Below are 23,236 nucleotides of genomic sequence, written 5' to 3'. Positions count from 1 at the left end.
GTGGCGAAAGCTATAGAATAAAACAGCAAAGACAAACGTATACCAATAGTTTATCAATGCTTTAATACCTATCTAAACCTTCAGCAGGAGATGGAAAAATGTATCCTTTATGGGTAGTGAACCATTGTTGCTCATACAGTAGTTTTCACCATCACATACAATAAAAATGTAGTTGTACGATAACATTTCACGTTAATGATGTATCTATTTTTCATGTAAGTACTGTATGAACACTATACAGTATGTTCTTTTTGGTGTGTTCTTAAATTCAGAAGGGGAGCTGGAAGAGGAATGGCTCAAAGAAGCTGGCCTGTCCAATCTGTTTGGCGAGTGTGCTGCAGACTCCCAGGAAAGCATGGTGTTCCTGTCCACTCTGACCCGGACTCAATCTGCAGCTGTCCAGAAAAGGATCGATACTTTCACACAGACCTTGAGGAAAAAAAACAAGCAACACCAAATCCCTGACGTCAGAGATGTTTTCAGGCAACCAACCGACTCAAAGGAAAAAGTATGTTGGTTACAAGCTAAACCTCAGTGTGCACATTTACTTGACCATGCCCAGATTCTAAAACACTTGAACTTAAACACTTTAGAGTCTATTTATCAAAACCTTATGGGTGCAAAACAAGGAAGATTACTGCATCCGAGCTCTCAAAACAAAGGAATGGAATTTAAAGTGATGATCATTTTTATTAAATAGACCCTTCTATTGTGTGTGTGTGTGTGTGTGTGTGTGCGTGCGTGCGTGCGTGCGTGCGTGCGTGCGTGCGTGCGTGCGTGTGTGCGTGTGTGTGTGTTAAAGGCATTGTTGCAGTTATATAACAATAAGTACTAGGCAACCAAATGCACGACTATCCTAAATACTTCACCTCTGAGAAGCAAAGCCACCACATGAGCTTTATCAGTACTGTATATAAAAGGGATATCTTTGTTTTGTTGATTAGTACTTTTTAATATCTCGTTTGTAGTGTGTATTATTTAGCTGTTAAGACACTAACAACATATTTTTACAGTTGGCATAGTACAACATAATTAAATTCAGTATTATTGGTGTAATTGTGTTTTAGGAGGAAGTTGTGAATGGATTTCAAGCTGCTGAAACAAACGAAACACAAAATGAAGAAGTGGATGAGAAATCAGAAGGTGCGTAATACTCTATATACATTTGACTATTTTTATATTTGCTATCAAAGATTATTTGTAAGTCACATCAAGGATTCAACAAAGCAAATTTTGTATAACTCGCCACAAGAAGTCATGCAGGTCATAGCAGATTTTAACCCTATGAATTTGATGTTATAGATGCAAATACAACAATCTTTGCTGTACTGGTAAACACGAGGTGACAGGACTATTTGCGAAATTGGGATCTTCCGGCGGTGTTATATTGCCGCAACCAAATGTCCCATTCGCTACTATAGGCGCTAACTATATAAGGCATGTCCCCTAACTGAAAGCCATGAAGATGCCCGGACATCTTTAATACATATAGCTATACACAGAAACCTATTTACAGGACTCGTGGTGAGGCTTACGCCTGAACTCTCAGGAACCTATTTCTAGAACATAGGGAGATCTAAATATTTACCCTTCTATCTCCCTATAGTGACATCACTGTTCACAAGACATACAGAGGCGGGGCTATCCCTTTCTGCATAGTCACCCTGCATCACATGATGGGAAGGGGAGTAACCTGAGTGATCCCACACAGTCAATCCATTAAGGCTAACCAGTAGTCGCCCAAAGGCGGGCTACACCCAGATTCACTTTGGAATATTTCTGCAGTTAAAGATGTTAATCTCATCAGATGATAACCCAAATCAAAAATGGATGTTTTTGCTATATGGGGGGAAGAGTTTACTTCAGTTTTCCACTGAAACCCAAAACTTGGGTAAACTCGCCCACAGTGAAGACTGTCCCTGTATTCTTTGCTTTTGATGCAGGGCCGTCCAATTGCTGATGCACACCATTTGTTCATCAATAGTTACATTCATAAAAGTTCTATAAAGCTGTGCAGAGATGAAAGTCAAATAAAATACAGCTTTCCATTTGTAATTGTAGTTTGTTTATACATGTACTTGAAAATTATTTAGCTATTTTATGTATTATTAAAATTCTACAATCCACAATTAACTAAACTCACAACATACAGAAATTGGTTTTCTTCTTTGGGTTAATCTGAGGTGCCCCTGGGTTCCGTTGAGCCCTGGATGAGAAACACTGATATTTATATAGAAGTATTACAGCCAAGCAATGATTGTATTTGTATACTGTAGGTCTGATGCCTAGCTGTGATGCGAAGGGTGGCAGAAACATTCTTGAGGATGTCACTGTTCCAGAAACTGATATTAACTTGGAGATTTCATTTGCTGAGCAGGCTTCAAATCACAAGGAGTGTTCAAAAGGCGTAAATGAGAAAGAGGATGACTCCTTGTTACCTGTGAGTGATCCTTCTCTATGTCAACCACCTGACCGTGTGTGTTTCGTAACATTATATGACTTGCATGATGCCAACATTCCTTCTTTCTGCAATAGTGTATTACCATAATTTGCTTTACAGTAAGGAAGGGCATTATTTATTGAAAATGCAGTAGATGCGATGTACTTTTTAACCAAGCTCATAACGCTATTATCTGCACTGTGTAGTGAAAGCGTAGATAACATATCTTTCACACCATTTAATCAGTTACAGTATACCCCTAATACATTTTATTATTTTACACCTTGTATTTGGTTTCATGTTCTGTTGTTCTGAAAATGGATACTTTTGCCCTAACACAACATCAACGAAGTCCAACAGGGAACATTAAAAAGAGAATTATTTTTGTTTGGTTTTCCTTTCATATTTGCATTTCAGGCATGTAATTTCAAGAGGAAAATATAAATCTGTTATACGCATGAACTATTTTATTTAGGTTGCATTCCAAGGTGTCTGAATAACTTCAGGGTTGTTTTACCTACTGGTTACAGTGGCTATTAAAGTTCAACAGCAATAGGAATAAAACACAGGGGGAAAAAAACTGTGAAATCCATTGACTCTGAAGTTATAGTTCAGTGAAACTTGGATGTGTTTTGGGTGATTGCCATTTACCTGCAAAATACTTTTCTAGAATTGTTAACATCAATGTTATTTTGTGTTAAATGTAATGTTTTCTTCGAAGAGGCGTAACGTTTGCGTCACATTGGGTAATTATAGTATTAACGAGTATTAAGTCTCAAAGCCAATTAGGCTCTGCTAAGTACTCCCAGAAATACCAAGGTTTGTTTTGGAATTTTGTCATTCAGAGAAATAATTATTCCATTAAAAAATAATACACTCTGAACCGATATCTCGGAGTGCAGTGATATTAAAAATAAAGGAAATAATCTCTTGACACTTTTAAAAAACAAATGTTTTTCTTTTATAAAACCAATACCATGGGTTGCACCATAAATGTTCAAACACATGCTGTAATTTAACATCCACAAAAGTCTGTTCAGCTCGTTATTAAATGACAACATTTTTGTCTCAGAACTTCAGGCTTCCAAAGGACAAAACGGGTACTACAAAGATTGGTGACTTGGCTCCTCAAGACATGAAAAAGGTGTCTTTTCTAGCGTTAATCGAGCTGACTGCACTATATGATATCCTGGGGACAGAGCTCAAACAGCAAAAAGCTGTGAAAATCAAATTTAGAGGTGAATAATTATTTACGTGTATGTGTAAAGTATTACACAGAAATGTATGCATTTTACAGGCATTAATAGAATTATGCAAATGTATTTTATATCTCGAAATTAATACTATGTATTCCTTTTGTAGGTATAGAATTAAAATGGCACAAAATTGTTTTGTGTATTAAAAAAATCCAGTTTACCTACTGCTCAAGATGCAATACTGTTAGGCCAGGGTCCCGCTGCTTCCGACGGCGCGCGCGGCGTGCGCGTCACTCACCGGACATGAGTTCCTCCAGAGCCGGCCCCAGTCCCCCCTCCCTGCAAGGCTCGCTGCGCACTGCAACGCGTCAGCCAGCAGGGGATACACGAGGATCGTGATCCCAAGCGGCGACGCGTCACGTGGTGCGGCAGGGAGCCAATGAGGGGGCAAGGGGGAAGAGGGAAGCTCCGGTGCCAGTTTCAGGCTGCGAGTGCTGGGGAGGTTGCAGCCAGCAGCAGATGGATGGGATATATTTGCTCCACTAACTCTTCCCCTGCCACAGACCAGTATTAAACGTTGCTCCAGTCCATTAACCCTTTCCCGCACCCCCTCCTTCCCCCCGCGAAAACCGGCTCACCCAGTGCTGGGCTGCTGTCCCCTTCCACCCCCCCCCCCCCACACCCCAGTGCTCAGTACCCATGGGGGGACGGATGGACCGACGGGGAAGGGGGGGACAGCACGGAGAACCCTCTGCTCAAACCACATGCCCCCCCCTGCTCAAACCACGCCCCCCTGCTCAAACCACGCGCCCCTCCCCCCCCCGCTCAAACCACGCCCCCGCTCCCTACAGACCGCAGGTAGCGATCAATTGCCTGTCAGCGCGCTGCCTGCATGCAGTGCGGGCGCGCTGACTGAGGGAGCGGGGCCTTAGCCTTATTCTGCCTGGGTGGGTGTTATTCGCTCCCTGATGGCTAATCTCTCATTTGTTTTTGTAGAGTCTGGGCTGTTTATGGTACCTTTATCTGTGTTGCTGGAGCAAGATCAAAGAAAACTTCCAGGAACCAGGGTGCCACTGATCATCCAAAGTGTATGTTCTCTTCAGCAAGCTACCTTTTTAAATACATTTCCTGCTTTTATGATGATACCTGTAGACTATACAAATGTGCCAGCGTTACTTTGAGATGTGAAACGTGAACACGAAAGTATTCAATGATTTAATTGATTGATTTTCATATCTACATTTGGCAAATACTTTATAGTGTTCTCTAAAAGCCATTTATTCAAAATATGTTACCCAAAGACTCTTTGAGACTCAGTCCTAGATTCACAAATGTCTGTTTAATCTGCACATACTGTAATATTACCTAAAACCGGAACATCCATTATTTTCCAAGTTAACGTCTTATTTACTAAGGTAATTATAGGCAAAAATTGCAGTCTTAATTGAGCTCATTGAGAAAACTCTACGTTCTCTTTAAATAATGCTATGTTGCAGTATTTTTCAGACCACAGAAATAGGTCTCTCTCTCCAGCAGTGACTGTAACCAGCAGAGTTAGGGTTAACTTAAATAGCATCGTTATTTCCCAGCGTTAACCTTAACGTAGCTTAGTATATACGGAATTAATACGATAAACAAAAGGTGATACCTGCTCAACCTCAGTGAGTCTCATAGGTAGGTAGGTGCCCTAGAGGAAAGATTAAGACTAGGAAAAATCAGATCCAAAGGGTTTCTCCAGACCTGCGGGAAAAGGTTGGACAAGACAAGCCCCAATTTCACACACCCGGTTACCTATTTATGTGCATCGAGTTCACTGAATGTGAATCCATCTCATAGGATGGAGCTCAGATTTAGGGCGCAAAATAACTGGATGGCTGTAAACGTTGCCATTATGTTTGAGATAAAAGGGTATATGATAAAGCCCCTAATATACTGTATGGCTAATAGATAAAATGATAAATCCCCTATTTATATGACTGATGGATGCAATGGTCAGTAGAGCATATATATATATATACCAATATCTAATGTGCAGTTGATCTACTGTATACAGTGAAATAAATGGCGTACTCTGCGAACGGATGGGTCTCTAAGCACATAAATCCGTTATTTCTATTGAAATTGTAGACAGGGAGGAAACTTTCCAAGGGAGGAGGTTCTCTGGGAATATGGAGACAAAATAGTTGTACACTGGTAAACTATACCGATGGTTAAGTCTGTAAGGTAGGAGCTGCTAGAATGAGAAACTTGCAGGGCCTTGTGTTGTTAATCCATATGCAAATAGCAATGCCATCTCCTAATAACCTGTCTTTGTATTGGCTCCTGGTCTGAGGCTAACTATGTTTGTCATGTCTCCCCCGGACAAGAATACTTAATGTGTTAATATCTGTGGACAATGGGGTCTCAGGAGCTCTAAGTAACGTGGGAACATGATCATTTGTTGGCAGATAAGAACCACGTGTCTTCCCATTTTCCTGTGAGCTGTAAAATCTCAGACCCTATTTGATCCATGGCTTTCTTTTGTATTTAAGACTGCTTTTTGTCTATCCCAAGCATGTTTACATTTCCGTACTGTATTAGCCCTTACCACATCTATTGGGAGGTTATTCCACGAATACACCCCCTTTCCATGAAGAAGTACTTTCTCACATTCCCCCTGAGCCTGCCACCCTCCAGCTTCAGAGAATTGCCTCTTGATCTAGCACTGCCAGATTCAAGACTCCGGGAAAGAGTTAGAAACAAAATGGGTTACAGTAAAGTACTATACACGATCACATTTAGAGTGCACATTTTTTATTTGCCCGTATACATTTTAAACATCTGATAATATATGTTCATATAGATCAGAGATGATCTATATGATCTATAGAAGCACATTAAAAAAATTGTCTTGATCTTCTGTGGTACAGATGTTGGCTAAATGCTTTTTCCATTTTTGTGTATATTTTTTTTTTTAATGTCTATTTTGATTCATTTTTTTATAACATCTACATTGAGTAAGACTGAAATGAACCTGTTCTCCCCTCCATGGTCCATGGTTCTCTATACACTGGAGCATGTCGTGGATTGCATTGAGCACCTGTGACATGAAACACACAAGAATGAAACAAAGTAGTAATTAATAATTTGGTGGTTGAAAGAGGATAGTTTGATATTCATATCACAGAGGGGATATGTTACTTAAATATTGGTAATGCTAACTCTTTTTGCTGCACTTTCAGATGATATCACACATAGAAAAGGGAGGTCTGGATAAAGAAGGCGTTCTTCGAATACCAGGAGTTTCCAGTAGAATAAAGGTAACTTTTAGAACGGCCCCTTTATAGCAGCAGACCAATAATAAGCATTTTAAATGAACCAATTAGTACATATTTTAAAGGGCTTAATGCCACAGGAGCCTGTAATATTGCAGATGCATTTATTTCGTTTAACGGCCATCACAACCATTAGCCTTGGCACAAATAAAACCAGCAGTTCAAATAAATGAAGAATTGGGTAAGGAAGCAATTAATAACAGAGAAAGGAAAGCACATCAAAAAGATGAAATGGTTATCAAAATGAAGAGCATCACATAATAACAGAGCAGTTTACGCAAAAGATCTGGCAAACAGAGTCCTACAGTACACTTAACAGGTGATCCTGACCCGACTGAAGTAAATGATGAGAACTCTATAATAAGATCCCAAAATTGCCAAGAAACTTGGTGCAGGATTATGTAATGCCTCATATTTTAGCTCAAGTATTCTAGGGGGGATTCACAAAGCCCTTATTATGAGTATCAAAACTCAGTGGACTTAAATGACAGAGACTTGATAACTGTTATCTGAGCTTTGTGAATTCTCCCCCCACCCTGCCCCATGTCACCCATCCTCAAAGTCTATGCTTAATTTAATTTGTGACCACAGCAAGTCCTGCAGAAGGAAGGTAGCATGGGAATCTTGACGCCAGTTCAAAACTAGTTTGTCCATGGTTTTGTTTAAGGGGACCCACAGAACACAAAGGAGGGTGTGTCAGTAAAGGAGCACTGTAAGGTAATCTATGCTAGATCAAATAAGTTTTTGCAATGCATTGCATTTCTCTTGGCAACAAAGGAGTTAATTATATTGATCTACCCTAGGCATGAATTTAAATAGCTCTCTCATGGTGGGAATTTTCCTCTCAACTTGGCTTCTTTACTTGCCGCAAAATAGTTTTTTTTAGATGAACCAAAAATGTTGTGTAACCAAAATCGCCACCAAACTGCAGCTGTAAAGGTCTGAATGTGAAAACCCTTTCAAAAGCAACAACGTCAGACTAGCAATGAATTGAAATGCTCTAAATAAACAACTTTGCTAGTGTAGCTGTCAAGAAAAAACCCAGATTATTAGGCTTTGACGTAATGTGGCTTCATTTGGATGCAGTAGTATTTCTTAAAATGTAATTGTTGTATTTATCCTATCTTATAAAATATAGCTAAGCGGAGTTTTACAAGACATGTATAAAACAAAATAACCTAATAGAAATGGAAACTTTTGGAGAAGCTAAAGTTAGACTTTCGGATGAAGTAGCCTTCAGTGCAGAGAAACAAATGCTCTTGAATAAATCCCCATTCATTTTTCATTTCCGTGGCGCACTCGGCATAGTGTTAGGCAGTGTTGATAAGAAATGAATAAATATCAATGTTTGTTGTTACAACAGTATGTACATCGAAGATTTTTCAGTGCACGTGAATTACGTTTTTCATGTTGCCTGTTCAACATCATACGTAATCTAATATTTTGGCATCGTCACTGCAGCACTGATCGCACTTCCCACTGTTTTACAGGCTCTATGCCAAGAACTGGAAGCCAAGTTTTATGAGGGAACATTCAATTGGGATACAGTGAAGCAACATGATGCAGCAAGTCTTCTGAAGTTCTTCATCCGAGAACTTCCTCTACCATTGCTCTCCGTGGAATATATGAAGGCTTTTCATTCTGTCCAGTGTGAGATTCCGTAGCTGGCATTTTTTTTAACGAAGTGATTTATAATCTAATTGTCAAATTGTACTTTGTTTTTCCAAGCTTGTTGTGCAAGCTACTACTATCATCATTACGCAAATAAATTGGTTTGAGATCAAAGTTACTAAATGACATTATGTACAAAATAAACTTATTTGCTTAATTCGCAGGGTTTTTTTTTAAACTCAATTTATTAAAAAGTAGGAGACATACAGTACAGTATGGGAGACTAACACAGTTCCTTAATGCACCCAATCTAGCAGTGACTTCCACTGACTTGAAAGGCAGTTAACGCCGGATTTTAGCAAATCTCCCCTTGTCACACTTTTTAAATAAATTCAATAAAATAGACGAGACATCCGGGAATATTCATTAAGGTACATTGCGGATTCACGCACACCCGATCCAGCGTTAAGTCAGTGGCAGTCAACCCCATATTGAACATGTTAACCCGCAACAGACTTTAGTGAATCTGCCCCATAATATTTAACATTTAAAGTTATTTGGCATTAAATGTAACACTTTGGAAGTAGTAGCTAGCATATAGAGGGAAGTGGTAATGATTTTGAACCACAGAGTCGATGACACAGATTGACACAGATTGTTTACTTGTGTTAAGTTACGCGATCTGTTGCTAGGCATTGTTTACAGTACTTTGATTTCATATGAACACACTGTCCTGTTCCAAGCTTCTTGCACCATTTAGTATAACCATGTGGGACTAAATGCCCAATTTCTCTTGTCTACAAGCTTCAGATGACACCTTGAGTTCAGAAAATGCCCTGTGTTGAATCTAAATTGTTCATCCTTCAGTGTCAGTGTGGAAGACAAACTACACCACTCATACAGACTCGCACTACATTCTAAGGGTTAGCAGGTGGTGGAACCGTAAACAAATTAAACATTCCCTTTGACAGTTACAGTTCTGCATAATTTTACATACATATAAACATGTAGTATAACAAATAAAAATAAAAAATTCATATATACTTTACAGATCTCCCAACAAAGAAGCATCAACTACAGGCTCTGAATCTCCTTGTAATTCTCCTCCCTGACATACACAGGGACACACTGAAGGTCAGTTTACTCTTTATTATTCATTTCTACGTTGCATGTTGGTACAATGAATTCCTTTTGAGAATTTTGTTTTCAGTATTGTGGACACGCAGTTAACAAAAATGTGATTATTCCTGTAAGGCAATGTTTTAAAAAAAACTAATATCCAGTAACATTTCAGTGTTGCTGGTTACTTGTTTCCAAAAGGAGACAATAGGCCTGTTCATAGCTCTGTAACTTAAAGCGATTGCATATAAACTTGATCATGTTTTTCTGAGCAAGTCCTAAAGTGCTTCTGTTCCAGGCACTGCTTGAATTCCTTCAAAGGGTAGTCGATCACAGAGACCACAACAAAATGACTCTAAGAAATGTTGCAATGATAATGGCCCCCAATCTTTTCACTGTGCACAACTCGCATTTGAAGACTGTGGACCAAAGCTTGATGACCAGTGCTGTCAGAATTGCAACGGTGATGCTTCTCATGATTAAATACCAAAAGCTTCTCTGGACAGTAAGTGAATATAGAGAGGTGTTATGATGTTTGTAAAATAAAAAAGCATGTTCTTTTTTTTCTGTATAATCTTACTTTAACATAATAGCCTTGTATAGTAATTGCTTGTTTACACAACACAAATATATTCTTTTAAATCTTTGCTGTAAAAAATGATATACAGTACTTTATTTATTTATAAAATGTTTTACCAGGAAGTAATACATTGAGAGTTACCTCTCGTTTTCAAGTATGTCCTGGGTATACGGTATAAATCATGACTAAAAAAATAATTCATGAATCCCAAGACTTGGAATGTGCCTTTAATATTTTATCTTTGTAATCCTTTCTTTTGAAACGGAGGTCTAAGTGACCTTATCAAGATTTTCAATCTGTTTTATTAAACAAATATGGATATGTTGAACCATCATAAGTTTACCTATTATGAATTACATGTTGGCTAAATGCTACTTGGAAAATATTCAGTGACTGTAATTGGTCTTCAAATTCAACCAAAAACAGCATTCCGGTATTGCGATATATTTATAAACGAATATTTCAGCCAAGAGCCGCTTTGCTTCCAAAACATTACAATGTTGTTCTTGTTTTCCATGCACAGATTCCCAAGTTTATTGTTAGCCAAGTAAGACAACAAAACATTGTCAACCAGAAGAAACTAACAAAGGAAAAAGCTATGAAGAAGCTCTTGAAAAAAATGGCGTACGCTGGGGAAAAGCATGACAAGACCGAGAAGAGCTTCAGTGATGTACGGCTCTGGTTTTATTTGTAGAAATAATTGTTGATCTTTCTCCATTTGTAACCTCTGGGATCTGACTCCTCCAGCTGATGGTCGGATAGTCTGTAGGGACTGGCACTAGACTGTAGTGTAACCTTTTCGATCGAAGAGACTGGTAACATTTCATTTTCTCTTGCTGATTACTCTTTTATATAACTCTTTGAAAATGAAGAGCTGATAGCGAGACGAGTATTTATATATCTTCCCCTACGCGTTCTACATTTATTCAAATGACCCAAGCCCGACCCTTTACAAAACCTACAGTATGCTGGAAAAGCATATTTATATTGTGCGCATTTCATTTCTTGCTTGGACAGACAAAGTTTGCACAAGTTTTTCTCTGGAAAAACCCTTATGGAATTTGAGGTTTGTACAATAACTAGTGGAAAGGACACTGTTTTATTTAATGTATTAAGTAAATGTATAATATATTTTTTACTAATCCATTTCTACTGCTAATCCCAACAATAACAATGGTAAAACAAGTATATTTATTTTTTTACCCCTGCTTACACAGAATTTCAATCGGTGAAAGCTGCAGTTAAAGCAATATCCTATGTGTGTTTTTTTTTTTTTAATTTAATAAATCAGTTCTGTAATGTGAGAAAATACTTAGCATTTAATTTTTTTTAAATATATTATAATGTAACGGGCATTTTGTGTTCCTATAGGAACCATTTACAAACTCACATCACCTTCCTCTTCTGAAATAGGCTCTGGCACACACCTTTTTGAGCCCTGCCCTCTCTCTAGCAGTGCGCAATTGTATCTAGTGACTGCCCGTCACATGATCTTCCCCACAGAACTTTGCATCTTGGGTCCACTTCTGCTGCACTGACCATTTAATGAACACCCGAGACAAATCTTTGCCGGTCGATCAGCAATTTAGCTAATTGCTTGTCAGTGTATAGATTGTATTGATGCATATATTGTATGTACTGTATGTATGTCTTTATATAGCACCATTAATGTACATAGCGCTTCACAGAAGTAATACACGTGACAATCAATGTTTCTTTTTTTATTTTATTTTTAAATGGCAGTTTGAACTGCTGCTTTAAAGTCAGTACAAGCACAACATTAAATATATAAATATGTTTTGCCACCAAAGTGGTAAAGTTAGGATAGCGGTAGGGTTCGGATTATTTTAAACGAAAAAACAAAACAAAAAAGCAATACAGTTGTGTTATTTATTAGTTTAAGCCACAGCTGCTAGTTAAATGCCCCGCTTTTAGCTCAGTCTATGCAGGTGTACGTGCATAGCACATTTGTAATTATTTTACAAGGTAAGACACTTGTTCAGTATGCTGTGAATCTGCTGTTATGTTTGATATGAGATCAGCTCCATTCAAATAAATGATGCTAAAATCTTCAACAAAGTACATACTTTCCAGAACATTGAATGTTGAATTGAACCTCAAATGTGGTGAATTTTACTTGGGCAGAGAGAGAAAAATTGGGTCAGATACAGATGTAAACATGGATACATTCTGTGATTATTGCAATAAGAAATACGCCACCTCGCCCCCTACTGTTACTCCTCCCCCAAATCTGCTATATATGCATATCACCCTCTGTTACATGAACACTAGGTGATGAAACACTCCTAGCCATCTTTTTTTTCCACAATGCCCATATGCGAACGTTGATACAGTAAATGGGCCTTTCAATGAATGGGCTGTCGGTAGACATGGGCAAAACAGTTCAAATCCGTTTCCTGGAATTCCACACACTTTTTTTCATCAATCCGTCCTCCCCACCAAAATCCGTCTTCGGATTGGGTACTAAAAAAAAGCTGCACGGATGCATTTGAATCCGTAATTGAATACAATGGTTTAGTTCACACTGCTAGAGCTGCAGTCTAGAAAAGCAGTGGTTGTAAGTTCTAGTCGGTTGGTTTGTACACCATTCCAGTCATTAGCTTGGTGCCTTAGGCTTATCAACGCTATATAGTTTGTATGGAAATCCTTTTAGGAAGTGTGGATGGGACTCCTTTGAATATGCTTTGCATAACCATTAGCATATCTCCCCGCGGGTACCTCGTATGCTCCTTTTTCAGCATAGGCATGCCTCCCTAATTTTTCTGGAGGGAGGTTTGAACACCCCCACACTCCACACACACCCCACTTAAATTAAAAGTCTCTCTCCACTCCCCCTCCCCTCCCATATAGTTTTCGATGTCCCTTTAGTTTATATCTCCTTTGTGGTCGTGGCCAACCTTCCGTTTTGTTCTCTGTTCTTTTCACTTCCACCTTTTTTTTAATTTATATATATATATATATATATATATATATATATATATATATATATATATATATATACAGCTTAACCCTGTTATAGCGCGGTCCTCGGGGGCCACCGCGTTATAAACGGGTTCGCGGGAAAAAAAAGGCCGCCAAAATATTTTTTTTGTGGTGGTACTGTGTCCGCTGGAGGGGGAAAGCTGAGAACTTTCCCAGCGTTCCCAGACCCAGTGGGGCAGCGGCAACAGCACACAGCACTTACCCGACATCTGGCAGCTCTTCTCCCTGTCTCTGCTTCCTGCTTCTGCTTCCATCTTGCGAGAGCAAGCTCCCTTAAAGAGACAGTGCATCTCTGCGTGTGTGTGTATTTGACTATGTGAGACTGTGTGTGTGCTGTGTGTGTGTGCAGTGTGCTGTGTGTGTGTGCAGTGTGCTGTGAGTGTGTGCAGTGTGCAGTGAATGTGTGCAGTGTGTGCAAAAAAAAAATTTAATTCGGGGTCCACGCTCAAACCGCGTTATAAGTGGATCCGCGTTATAGCGGATCGCATTGTAACAGGTTTGAGCTGTACCTTTTTTCTCCCCTCCACTCATTTATTTTCTTTTTACTCGTTTGTGTCTCTGCAGGAGTGGATAAGTCGTTTTCTATTTTGTTATGTTATTATAGTCATATTTATCTGTTTTTATGGTCTGATTTTGATTGTGGTCTCTCTTTGTACTACATATTCATATTTTATATATGTGTATATATTACAATAATTTTATTTTCTAAATTACAATTCTTTGTTTCCTTTTTTTGGAAATATGCGCTATTCTTTTCATATGAGAAAAAAATAAGTGTATATCATATGAGAAAAGACGTTCCAAGCGTATTGTTTCCACTTCTGTTTCAGAGTGACATTCCTCAGGGATTCATAAGGGTACAAGCCCCTCAGTTTTCCAAAGTCTCTATGGCGATTCAACTAACTGAGGAACTAAAGGCTGGGGATATTTTGGCACGGTTTCTCAGCCAAGAAAGGTATGTTTGTTTTCTGAATGGAGCAATCACTCTGATAGCCCTTTCTCCATTGTGTATGTGTTTTTTCTCTATTTATACAAGTGTCAAATAAATGAGGCAAGCTCTAGCCCAGGGGTGTCCAACAGGTTAGGTTTTTAAGGATATCCCTGCTTCAGCTCAGGTGGTTCAATCTGTGACTCCGTCATTCTGATTGAGCCACCTGTGCTGAAGCAGAGATATCCTTAAATACTTACCTGTTGGTGGCCCTTGAGGACTGGAGTTGGCCACTCCACTGTTCTAGCCCATCTAGATCGGTCCAAGCCTTACGATCTGTGATGTTGTGTGCTTCCATCGACAGTTAATTTTCTCAAAAACAATGACCGATCTACATATGTTTTCATTCTCTTCTTTGCGGAACAAAGTTTTTATCATTAAGATGCTCTTTCCTGTCGTGACAACACTATTGTACTAATTTCACAAGGCTTCTAACCATGTGGTCATGAAAACACAGCTTGCAAAATATATTCTTCTGGCTCCTGACACATTGCATTTAACTAATTGGTACAGTGCACTAGCCCTTTTAAAGTGAGTCCGTGCAGAAACTCCAATAACTGCTGAAATTATTAATAATGTATTATTCAGTTAGCTTTTATTATTGGAAGTTTGGCGAGTGCAGTGATATTTGTAATCTTAAAAGCTCTTTTACGTACCTAATAATACATGATGTCTCGATTTGAAAAGAACTGCGCGAGTGAGTGAATTATTAGTATGCATTAGTTTGTTAGCGATTACTGTGCTATCACCTTTAGTTCCTACTGTGCGTTTAACAATTACTAATAATTCTGGTGGTAAAAGTCACTTCTCATTAGCAAACATGACCGGGGAAATCTAAATTTTTAAGCCGTTATAGATTCTTCAAATGGGTTTCCTTGCAACAATCTGATCTCTGCACAGCTTTCTTTCCTGTTTTAGAAAAGTGTGACTTAGATGTGGTCAGGTTTTGTTTTTTTAGTACTTCTAATTACCTTATTGCAATTCTAGAAGCTATTCTATTCCCTGTCTAAAAGTCATTTTCAGTTGTCATAAAACATTATTATCCAGACAACCGTTCCAAACAGAGAACTGACTTCCATAGTGTGCAATTTTACTTTCCTATTGTGGCGCGTTTCCTAAATTTGATAAGAATTTCACCTCTTGTGGAGTATCAACTTGTTCTTTTGTTCACTTAAAATAAAAAACGAGTTCCCTGTTGAATTATGCTACAAATTCACACAGATAATAAGATTTCTGTATTTTGCCAGCAAATGGGAGGCCCCGGATTCTTTTGTTAATATGTTATGAGAAGGCAATGGGTAGGAATGATAGATTTGAATAAACCTGCCATTGTGCCACAAGTTGAATGAAGACAGCCCTGTAGTAAGTTAGGCAAGATGCAGTAGCATAAATTACATGGTGCCAAACTGCCACACGAGCACTATGTTGTACATTTGTGGGTCACTGTCAATAATCGCTGTACGAAAATGTCATTTATGTTTTATATTTCACATTATTGGATATTACTCTCTGGTGCTAAAATCTAATGTACAGTATAAATGTGTGTGCAGAAAAACTTGTTATAATAGAATTAATTCTTTTTAGACAAACTAAATAAACTTGTTTTCACAGCAGTGGTGCATCAAGAAATCTAAAGAAAGAAGAAGTTTGTTTATATGAAATTGGAGGAAACATTGGTAAGTATTTTCTGTGCATGCCCAGTGCAGAGAATTCATTAACATTTGTTTTTATACGTGCCGAATAGTAATCTATTTTTCCATGCGATAATAAAAATACATGATAAAAATATATATTTAGTAGTAAGCATCTTAATCATTTTGATTCAAGTTGATATAGCCCCAGGAAGTTTTCACCAGACATACAGATATAACCAGTGTTGGTGTTCTCGGTGCCCGGGGAAATCGATTGTGTATATCCTGCAGCGTCCCCCGGCAGCCAGAAACTCGCAATGGTCCCACTTGACAGAGCAGGCCCTCCTCCGACAGCCGCATTGGTTACTGTTCCTAGAGCTGCCGCATTTTGCTCTTCTTCCTGCGGCTCTGGGAGCAGTAAGTCCAGTTCCATCTGTATAATGGGAGTGGGAGTAAAGTAGCATGTACATGCTGGATTAGGCTGCGTCCAGGGTGAAGAGAAGAGCGGAGCGAGTGGGCTGGCGCTCATCAGCAGTGACGTCACCTGCATGTAAGCAGGAGACAAATCTTGTCCTGCTATAGGAAATTTGCGAGCTCGGGGATTGGGGAGGGCGGGGCATGTCAGTGGGACGGGGGCGTCAGTGGGATGGGTGGGGAATCTATTGCAGTAACATATATATATATTTATCCATATAGCAAATGGAAATATAACTGAATGCTCATATATATATATAGAGATAATCTATCTATATATCTATCTATATTTTCTATCTCTCGAGATATATATATCTATCTCGATATATATATATATATATATATATATATATATCTATCTCGATATATATATATATATATATCTATCTCGATATATATATATATATATATATATATATATATATATATATATATATATATATATATATATATATATATATATATATATATATATATATATATATATATATATATATATATGATACGAACCAATCCAAAGACCAGTAAAGAGACAGCAGACCGCACGGGGTTAATCCAAAAATCTATATTCACAACATGAAATACACGTAAGCCAACGTTTCGGTCCCACAGAGAGACCTTCCAAAATTTTTTTTTCCATTTTTTTTTTTTTTGCACACTGCACACACTGCACACACTGCACACACACTGCTCATTGCTCACACTGCCACACTGCACACACACTGCACACTGCACACACACTGCTCATTGCTCACACTGATACACTGCACACACACTGCACACTGCACACACACTGCTCATTGCTCACACTGCACACACTGACACACTGCACACACACTGCACACTGCACACACACTGCTCATTGGACACACTGCACACACACTGCACACTGCACACACACTGCTCATTGGACACACTGCACACACACTGCACACTGCACACACACTGCTCATTGCTCACACTGCACACACTGACACACTGCACACACACTGCACACTGCACACACACTGCTCATTGCTCACACTGCACACACTGACACACTGCACACACACTGCACACTGCACACACACTGCTCATTGGACACACTGCACACACTGACACACTGCACACACACTGCACACTGCACACACACTGCTCATTGGACACACTGCACACACACTGCACACTGCACACACACTGCTCATTGGACACACTGCACACACACTGCACACTGCACACACACTGCTCATTGCTCACACTGCACACACTGACACACTGCACACACACTGCACACTGCACACACACTGCTCATTGCTCACACTGCACACACTGACACACTGCACACACACTGCACACTGCACACACACTGCTCATTGGACACACTGCACACACACTGCACACTGCACACACACTGCTCATTGGACACACTGCACACACACTGCACACTGCACACACACTGCTCATTGCTCACACTGCACACACTGACACACTGCACACACACTGTACACTGCACACACACTCCTCATTGCTCACACTGCACACACACTCACACACACTTACAGACACTCACACACACTCACACACACTTACGCACACTCACACACACTTACGCACACTCACAGACACTCACACACACTTACACACACTTACACACACTTACACACACTTACACACACTTACACACACTTACACACACTTACACACACTCACACACACTCACACACACTCACACACACTCACACACTCTTACACACACTTACACACACACTCAGACACTTACACACACTCACACCCACATACACACACCCATATACACACACACACTTTCTCTCCCATATATACATACACACACACACTCTCTCACTCTACACAGACGGGGGGTGGGGTCGGAGCACAGGAAAGGCCGCGACCAGCACCACCACCCGCTCCCCCCCCTCCTCCCGCGCAGGCAGCGGGAGTGCCAGGGACAGCGGTGGGGAGAAGAAACCCCCCGCTACCACCTCCATGCAGGCAGCGGGATCTGAGGTAAGCGGCGACCTGAGGGACATCCCCGCTCTCATCTCCTGCCCCGCGGGCTGTCACGCGGTGACAGGGGGAAGCGGGGACAGGAGGGACATCCCCGCTCCCATCTCCTGCCCCGCGGCCTGTCCCACGGTGACAGGGGGAAGCGGGGACAGGAGGGACATCCCCGCTCCCATCTCCTGCCCCGCGGCCTGTCCCGCGGTGACAGGGGGAAGCGGGGAGCGGAGGGACATGCCCGCTCCCATCTCCTGTCCCGCGGGATGAATATGCGCTAAAGCGCGGCGGCCATTTTTTTTTCTCGCGACCCCGTTAGTAACGCGGTGGTCTCGGGGTGGACCCCGAGACCCGCGTTATAACGGGGTTTAGCTGTATATATATATATATATATATACACAGTGTTCGACAATCCTATACATTTACACGCCCGGGGCGTGTGGATTTAACCCCCCAGGCGAGTAAATATTGGCCCAAGCAGCAGACTTGTTTTTTTTTTTAAATTTCCCTGCTCGCGCTAAAAAAAAAAAAAAAAAAAACTCCCCCTACCTGTCACTTGATTGGCGCGTGCTCCCAGACTTTGTGGGCGCGCGGCCAGGCTCTATGTGAGCCCGCCCCCAACGAGCGGCCATTCTTTCTGACCGGACATCTGTTGCAGGGTAAGTACTCGCCATGCTGCGGCCCCTCTGCTCCTTCCCTGCGATCCCCCTGGTCCCCACATGGCTCCCTACTCCCCACCGCGGCAGCTCTCCTGTCCCCTGCTCCTGTCCCCTTCCCCTCCTCCTGTCCCCTGCTCCAGTCCCCTTCCCCTCCTCCTGTCCCCTTCCCCTCCTCCTGTCCCCTTCCCCTCCTCCTGTCCCCTGCTTCTGTCCCCTGCTCCTGCCCCCTTCCCCTGCTCCTGTCCCCTTCCCATCCTCCTGCTCCTGTCCCCTTCCCATCCTCCTGCTCCTGTCCCCTTCCCCTCCTCCTGCTCCTGTCCCCTTCCCCTCCTCCTGCTCCTGTCCCCTGCTCCTGTCCCCTTCCCCTCCTCCTGCTCCTGTCCCCTGCTCCTGTCCCCTTCCCCTCCTCCTGCTCCTGTCCCCTGCTCCTGTCCCCTTCCCCTCCTCCTGCTCCTGTCCCCTGCTCCTGTCCCCTTCCCCTCGATCCACCGATCGCTGGCCGGGGCGGGAGGTTCCCACTGCTGCAGCCCGGTTGGCGTGCGGGGGGGGGGCCCGCGGCCCTCACCCCTCACCACATGCCTCCCATGCGCCAGCTAGCTTCATGATGGCGCAAGAGATGGGGGGGATGTCGGCCTGCTCCCCCCATGAGCTTCATGCCGCCTCGGACTGGGGGGAGGAAGCTGACTGTCCCCTGGGGCACCCGCTGGGGGATACCTCACCACGTGCATCCCACCCACCCTGCTGATTGAGGGGGGGATGTCGGCCCGCCCCCCCACGAGCGGGAGATGGGCGCGGGTGGGTGGGGGAGGAGCGTGGTGCTGGTCGCGGCCTTTCCTCCCGTGTGTGTGTGTGTGTGTATGTGTGTGTGTGGGAGAATGTGTGTGTGTGTGTGTGTGTGTGTGTGTGTGTGTGTGTGTGTGTGTGTGTGTGTGTGTGTGTGTGTGTGTGTGTGAATGAATGTGTATGGGAATATGTGTGTGACACCAGAGGTACCCTCCAATCAGTAACCTCCCCCCCAATCAGTAACCTCCCCCCCCCATCAGTAACCTCTCCCCCCCAGTCAGTCACCCCCCCAGTCAGTCACCCCCCGCCCCGCATCAGTCACCCCCAGCCCCAGTCAGTCACCCCCCCCAGTCAGTCACCCCCCAGTCAGTCACCCCCCCCCCAGTCAGTCACCCCCCCCAGTCAGTCACCCCCCCTGTCAGTCACCCCCCCCCGCATCAGTCACCCCCCCAGTCAGTCACCCCCCCAGTCAGTCACCCCCCCCAGTCAGTCACCCCCCCAGTCAGTCACCCCCCCAGTCAGTCACCCCCCCCATCAGTCACCCCCCGTCAGTCACCCCCCCCCCAGTCAGTCCCACCCACCCCTCTGTGTATCACCCACCGTTTCTCCCCTCTGTGTCTCCCCCCCACACTCTCTCTCTCTCCCCCACACTCTCTCCCCACACTCTCTCTCTCCCCCACTCTCTCTCTCTCCCCCACTCTCTCTCCCCCACTCTCTCTCCCCCACTCTCTCTCCCCCACTCTCTCTCCCCCACTCTCTCTCCCCCACTCTCTCTCCCCCACTCTCTCTCCCCCACTCTCTCTCTCTCCCCCACACTCTCTCTCTCTCTCCTCCACACTATCTCTCTCTCTCCTCCACACTATCTCTCTCTCTCCTCCACACTCTCTCCCTCTCTCTCTCCCCCACTCTCTCTCTCTCCCCCACTCTCTCTCTCCCCACTCTCTCTCTCTCTCACCCACACTCTCTCTCTCCCCCACACACTCTCTCTCTCCCTCTCCCCCCACTCACTCTCTCTTCCCCCCACTCACTCTCTCTCTTCCCCCCACTCACTCTCTCTCTTCCCCCCACTCACTCTCTCTCTTCCCCCCACTCACTCTCTCTTCCCCCCACTCACACTCTCTCTTCCCCCCACTCACACTCTCTCTCTCTTCCCCCCACTCACTCTCTCTCACTCTCTCTCTCCCCCCCCCCCCACACTCTCTCTCTCCCCCCCCCCCACACTCTGGATCTCTTATTTACCCTATATATCTTACTTGCCCTATACTTCACCGAAATAACCTATACTGCTTTCTTCCAGATCTGACTCAAGCTTCACACGGAAGACATCGGAACCCCCCCTAACCCAGAAGACAGGTAAGGAACGCCTCCCCTCTAATGTATAACATTGTGGGAATGAGGTACCTGGACATTGAGGGTCTGCGGATCAGGTAAGATCCCAGGCGGGATTGCTGCTTTAGATATTGTGAAGCGGGGACGTCCAGACACTGGTTAAGGGGTTCAGGAAACTAGTCATTCACACCGGGTTTTTATTTCTAGATCTGACATTTACGCACACACACACACGTAACAAGGACTAATTGTAGTATAATGTAATACAATAAATACATTTATGTCAAAAACGAATATTGTTCTGACTAGGAATTTATTAAATGTATATTATTTATATATTTTATTTTAAAGCGGGGTTGGGGGCGGGACTAAGGGTGGGGGCGGGACTAGGGGTGGGGTTGAGGGCGGGACTAGGTGGCGAGTAGATTTTTTGGTTGGGCGAGTAGATTTTTGGGTGATTTGTCGAACACTGTATACATATCTTTGCAATACGATACCGTGTTTGAGACGAATATCAAGAGGCAGCACTCCAAAAGGTAGTCAAAAAAATATTGTATTAAGACATAATATCCAACGTTTCGGTCCTTCGTGCGGGACCTTTCTCAAGGTGATGTGTGTATATATATATCTATAGATATATATATTATATATATATATATTTATATATATATATATATAATTATATATATATATATCCATATATATATCCATATCTCTATCTCTCTCTATATCTATCTCTCTATATCTATATCTCTCTATATCTATCTCTCTATATCTATCTATATCTATCTCTATATCTATCTATTCCCTCCTCCCTTCCTCCCCTCTCCCCCATCTCTTTCTCTCCCCCTCCCTCTCCCCCTACTTTCTCCCTGCCCCCTCACCCCCCATCTCTCTCTCTCCCAACCCTCTCTCCCCCCATCTCTCTCTCCCCCCCTCGCTCTCTCCCCTGCTCTCCCACCCCCCTGCGCTCTCTCTCCCGCCCCCCCTGCGCTCTCTCTCCCGCCCCCCCTGCGCTCTCTCTCCCGCCCCCCCATGCGCTCTCTCTCCCGCTCCCCCGCTGCGCTCTCTCCTGCCCCCCCTGCACTCTCTCTCCCGCCCCCCCCCCCCCGCGCTCTCTCTCCCGCCCCCCCCCCCTGCGCTCTCTCTCCCGCCACCCCCCTGCGCTCTCTCTCCCACCACCCCCTGCGCTCTCTCTCCCGCCCCCCCAGTGTTCTCCCCCCCCGTGTTCTCTATCCCGCCCCCCTGCACACTCTCTCCCGCCCCCCTGCACTCTCTCTCCTGCCCCCCCTGCACTCTCTCTCCTGCCCCCCTTGCCCTCTCTCTCCCGCCCCCCTTGCCCAACCTCTCCCGCCCCCCCTGCACACTTTCTCCCGCCCCCCCTGCACACTCTCCCGCCCCCCCTGCACACTCTCTCCCGCCCCCCCCTGCACACTCTCTCCCGCCCCCCCTGCACACACTCTCCCGACCCCCTGCACTCTCTCCCGCCCCCCCCTGCACTCTCTCCTGCCCCCCCCCTGCACTCTCTCCCTCCCTGACCCTCCCTGACCCTCCCCTCCCTCCCCCCACGACCCTCCCCTCTCTCTCCCCCCTGACCCTTCCCTTCTGTCCCCCCTGGCCCTCCCCTCTGTCCCCCCCGACCCTCCCCTCTCTGTCCCCCCGACCCTCCCCTCTCTCTCCCCCCCGACCCTCCCCTCTCTCTCCCCCCGACCTCCCCTCTCTCTCCCCCCGACCCTCCCCTCTCTCTCCACCACCGACCCTCCCCTTTCTCTCCCCCCGACCCTCCTCTCTCTCCCCCTTCTCTCCTTCCCCTCTCACCCCTCATCCCCCCACCACTCCGTTTGACCCCCACCACCACCTAGTTTTACACCCCCTTCATACCACCACTTCGTTTTAACCCCCCCCCGCCCCCCTCGTTCACATCTCTCTGTTTTCAGTTTCGTGTGTTTCCCCCTCCCGTTTCGTGTCAGAGGACAGCAAGCAATGCAATGCAATGCAATACAATTCAAGCTCCCAATGCTTGTATTGCATTGGTTTTTCCTTGCTGTCCAAGTAGGTCATGTGATCTGAAGTCGGGGCTGCAGATTCAAAATTTTGAACCTCTTGAAACTGAG

The 23,236-nt window shown here is 43.7% G+C and overlaps 1 protein-coding gene across 4 annotated transcripts in view; it reads left to right on the top strand.

Annotated features, from left to right (window-relative positions):
- ARHGAP18 (Rho GTPase activating protein 18) overlaps positions 1-23,236 on the top strand; it is a 143,099-nt gene that overhangs the window by 117,026 nt on the left and 2,837 nt on the right. For 3 of the 4 annotated variants that reach the window (XM_075597291.1, XM_075597289.1, XM_075597292.1), the window contains exons 3-14: positions 273-508; positions 1,068-1,143; positions 2,277-2,440; positions 3,513-3,678; positions 4,633-4,724; positions 6,858-6,935; positions 8,441-8,600; positions 9,613-9,695; positions 9,979-10,185; positions 10,784-10,930; positions 14,094-14,218; positions 15,863-15,927. In XM_075597291.1, coding sequence (XP_075453406.1) covers positions 273-508; positions 1,068-1,143; positions 2,277-2,440; positions 3,513-3,678; positions 4,633-4,724; positions 6,858-6,935; positions 8,441-8,600; positions 9,613-9,695; positions 9,979-10,185; positions 10,784-10,930; positions 14,094-14,218; positions 15,863-15,927 — 1,599 coding nt within the window. The remainder of the gene's footprint in view (positions 1-272; positions 509-1,067; positions 1,144-2,276; positions 2,441-3,512; positions 3,679-4,632; positions 4,725-6,857; positions 6,936-8,440; positions 8,601-9,612; positions 9,696-9,978; positions 10,186-10,783; positions 10,931-14,093; positions 14,219-15,862; positions 15,928-23,236) is intronic. The other variant, XM_075597290.1, reaches the window with a different exon arrangement.

This window comes from Ascaphus truei, chromosome 4, assembly GCF_040206685.1.
Source record: "Ascaphus truei isolate aAscTru1 chromosome 4, aAscTru1.hap1, whole genome shotgun sequence".
Lineage (NCBI taxonomy): Eukaryota > Metazoa > Chordata > Amphibia > Anura > Ascaphidae > Ascaphus > Ascaphus truei.
Note: the sequence above shows the minus strand (reverse complement) of the source record. Positions and strands in the feature narration are given on the sequence as shown.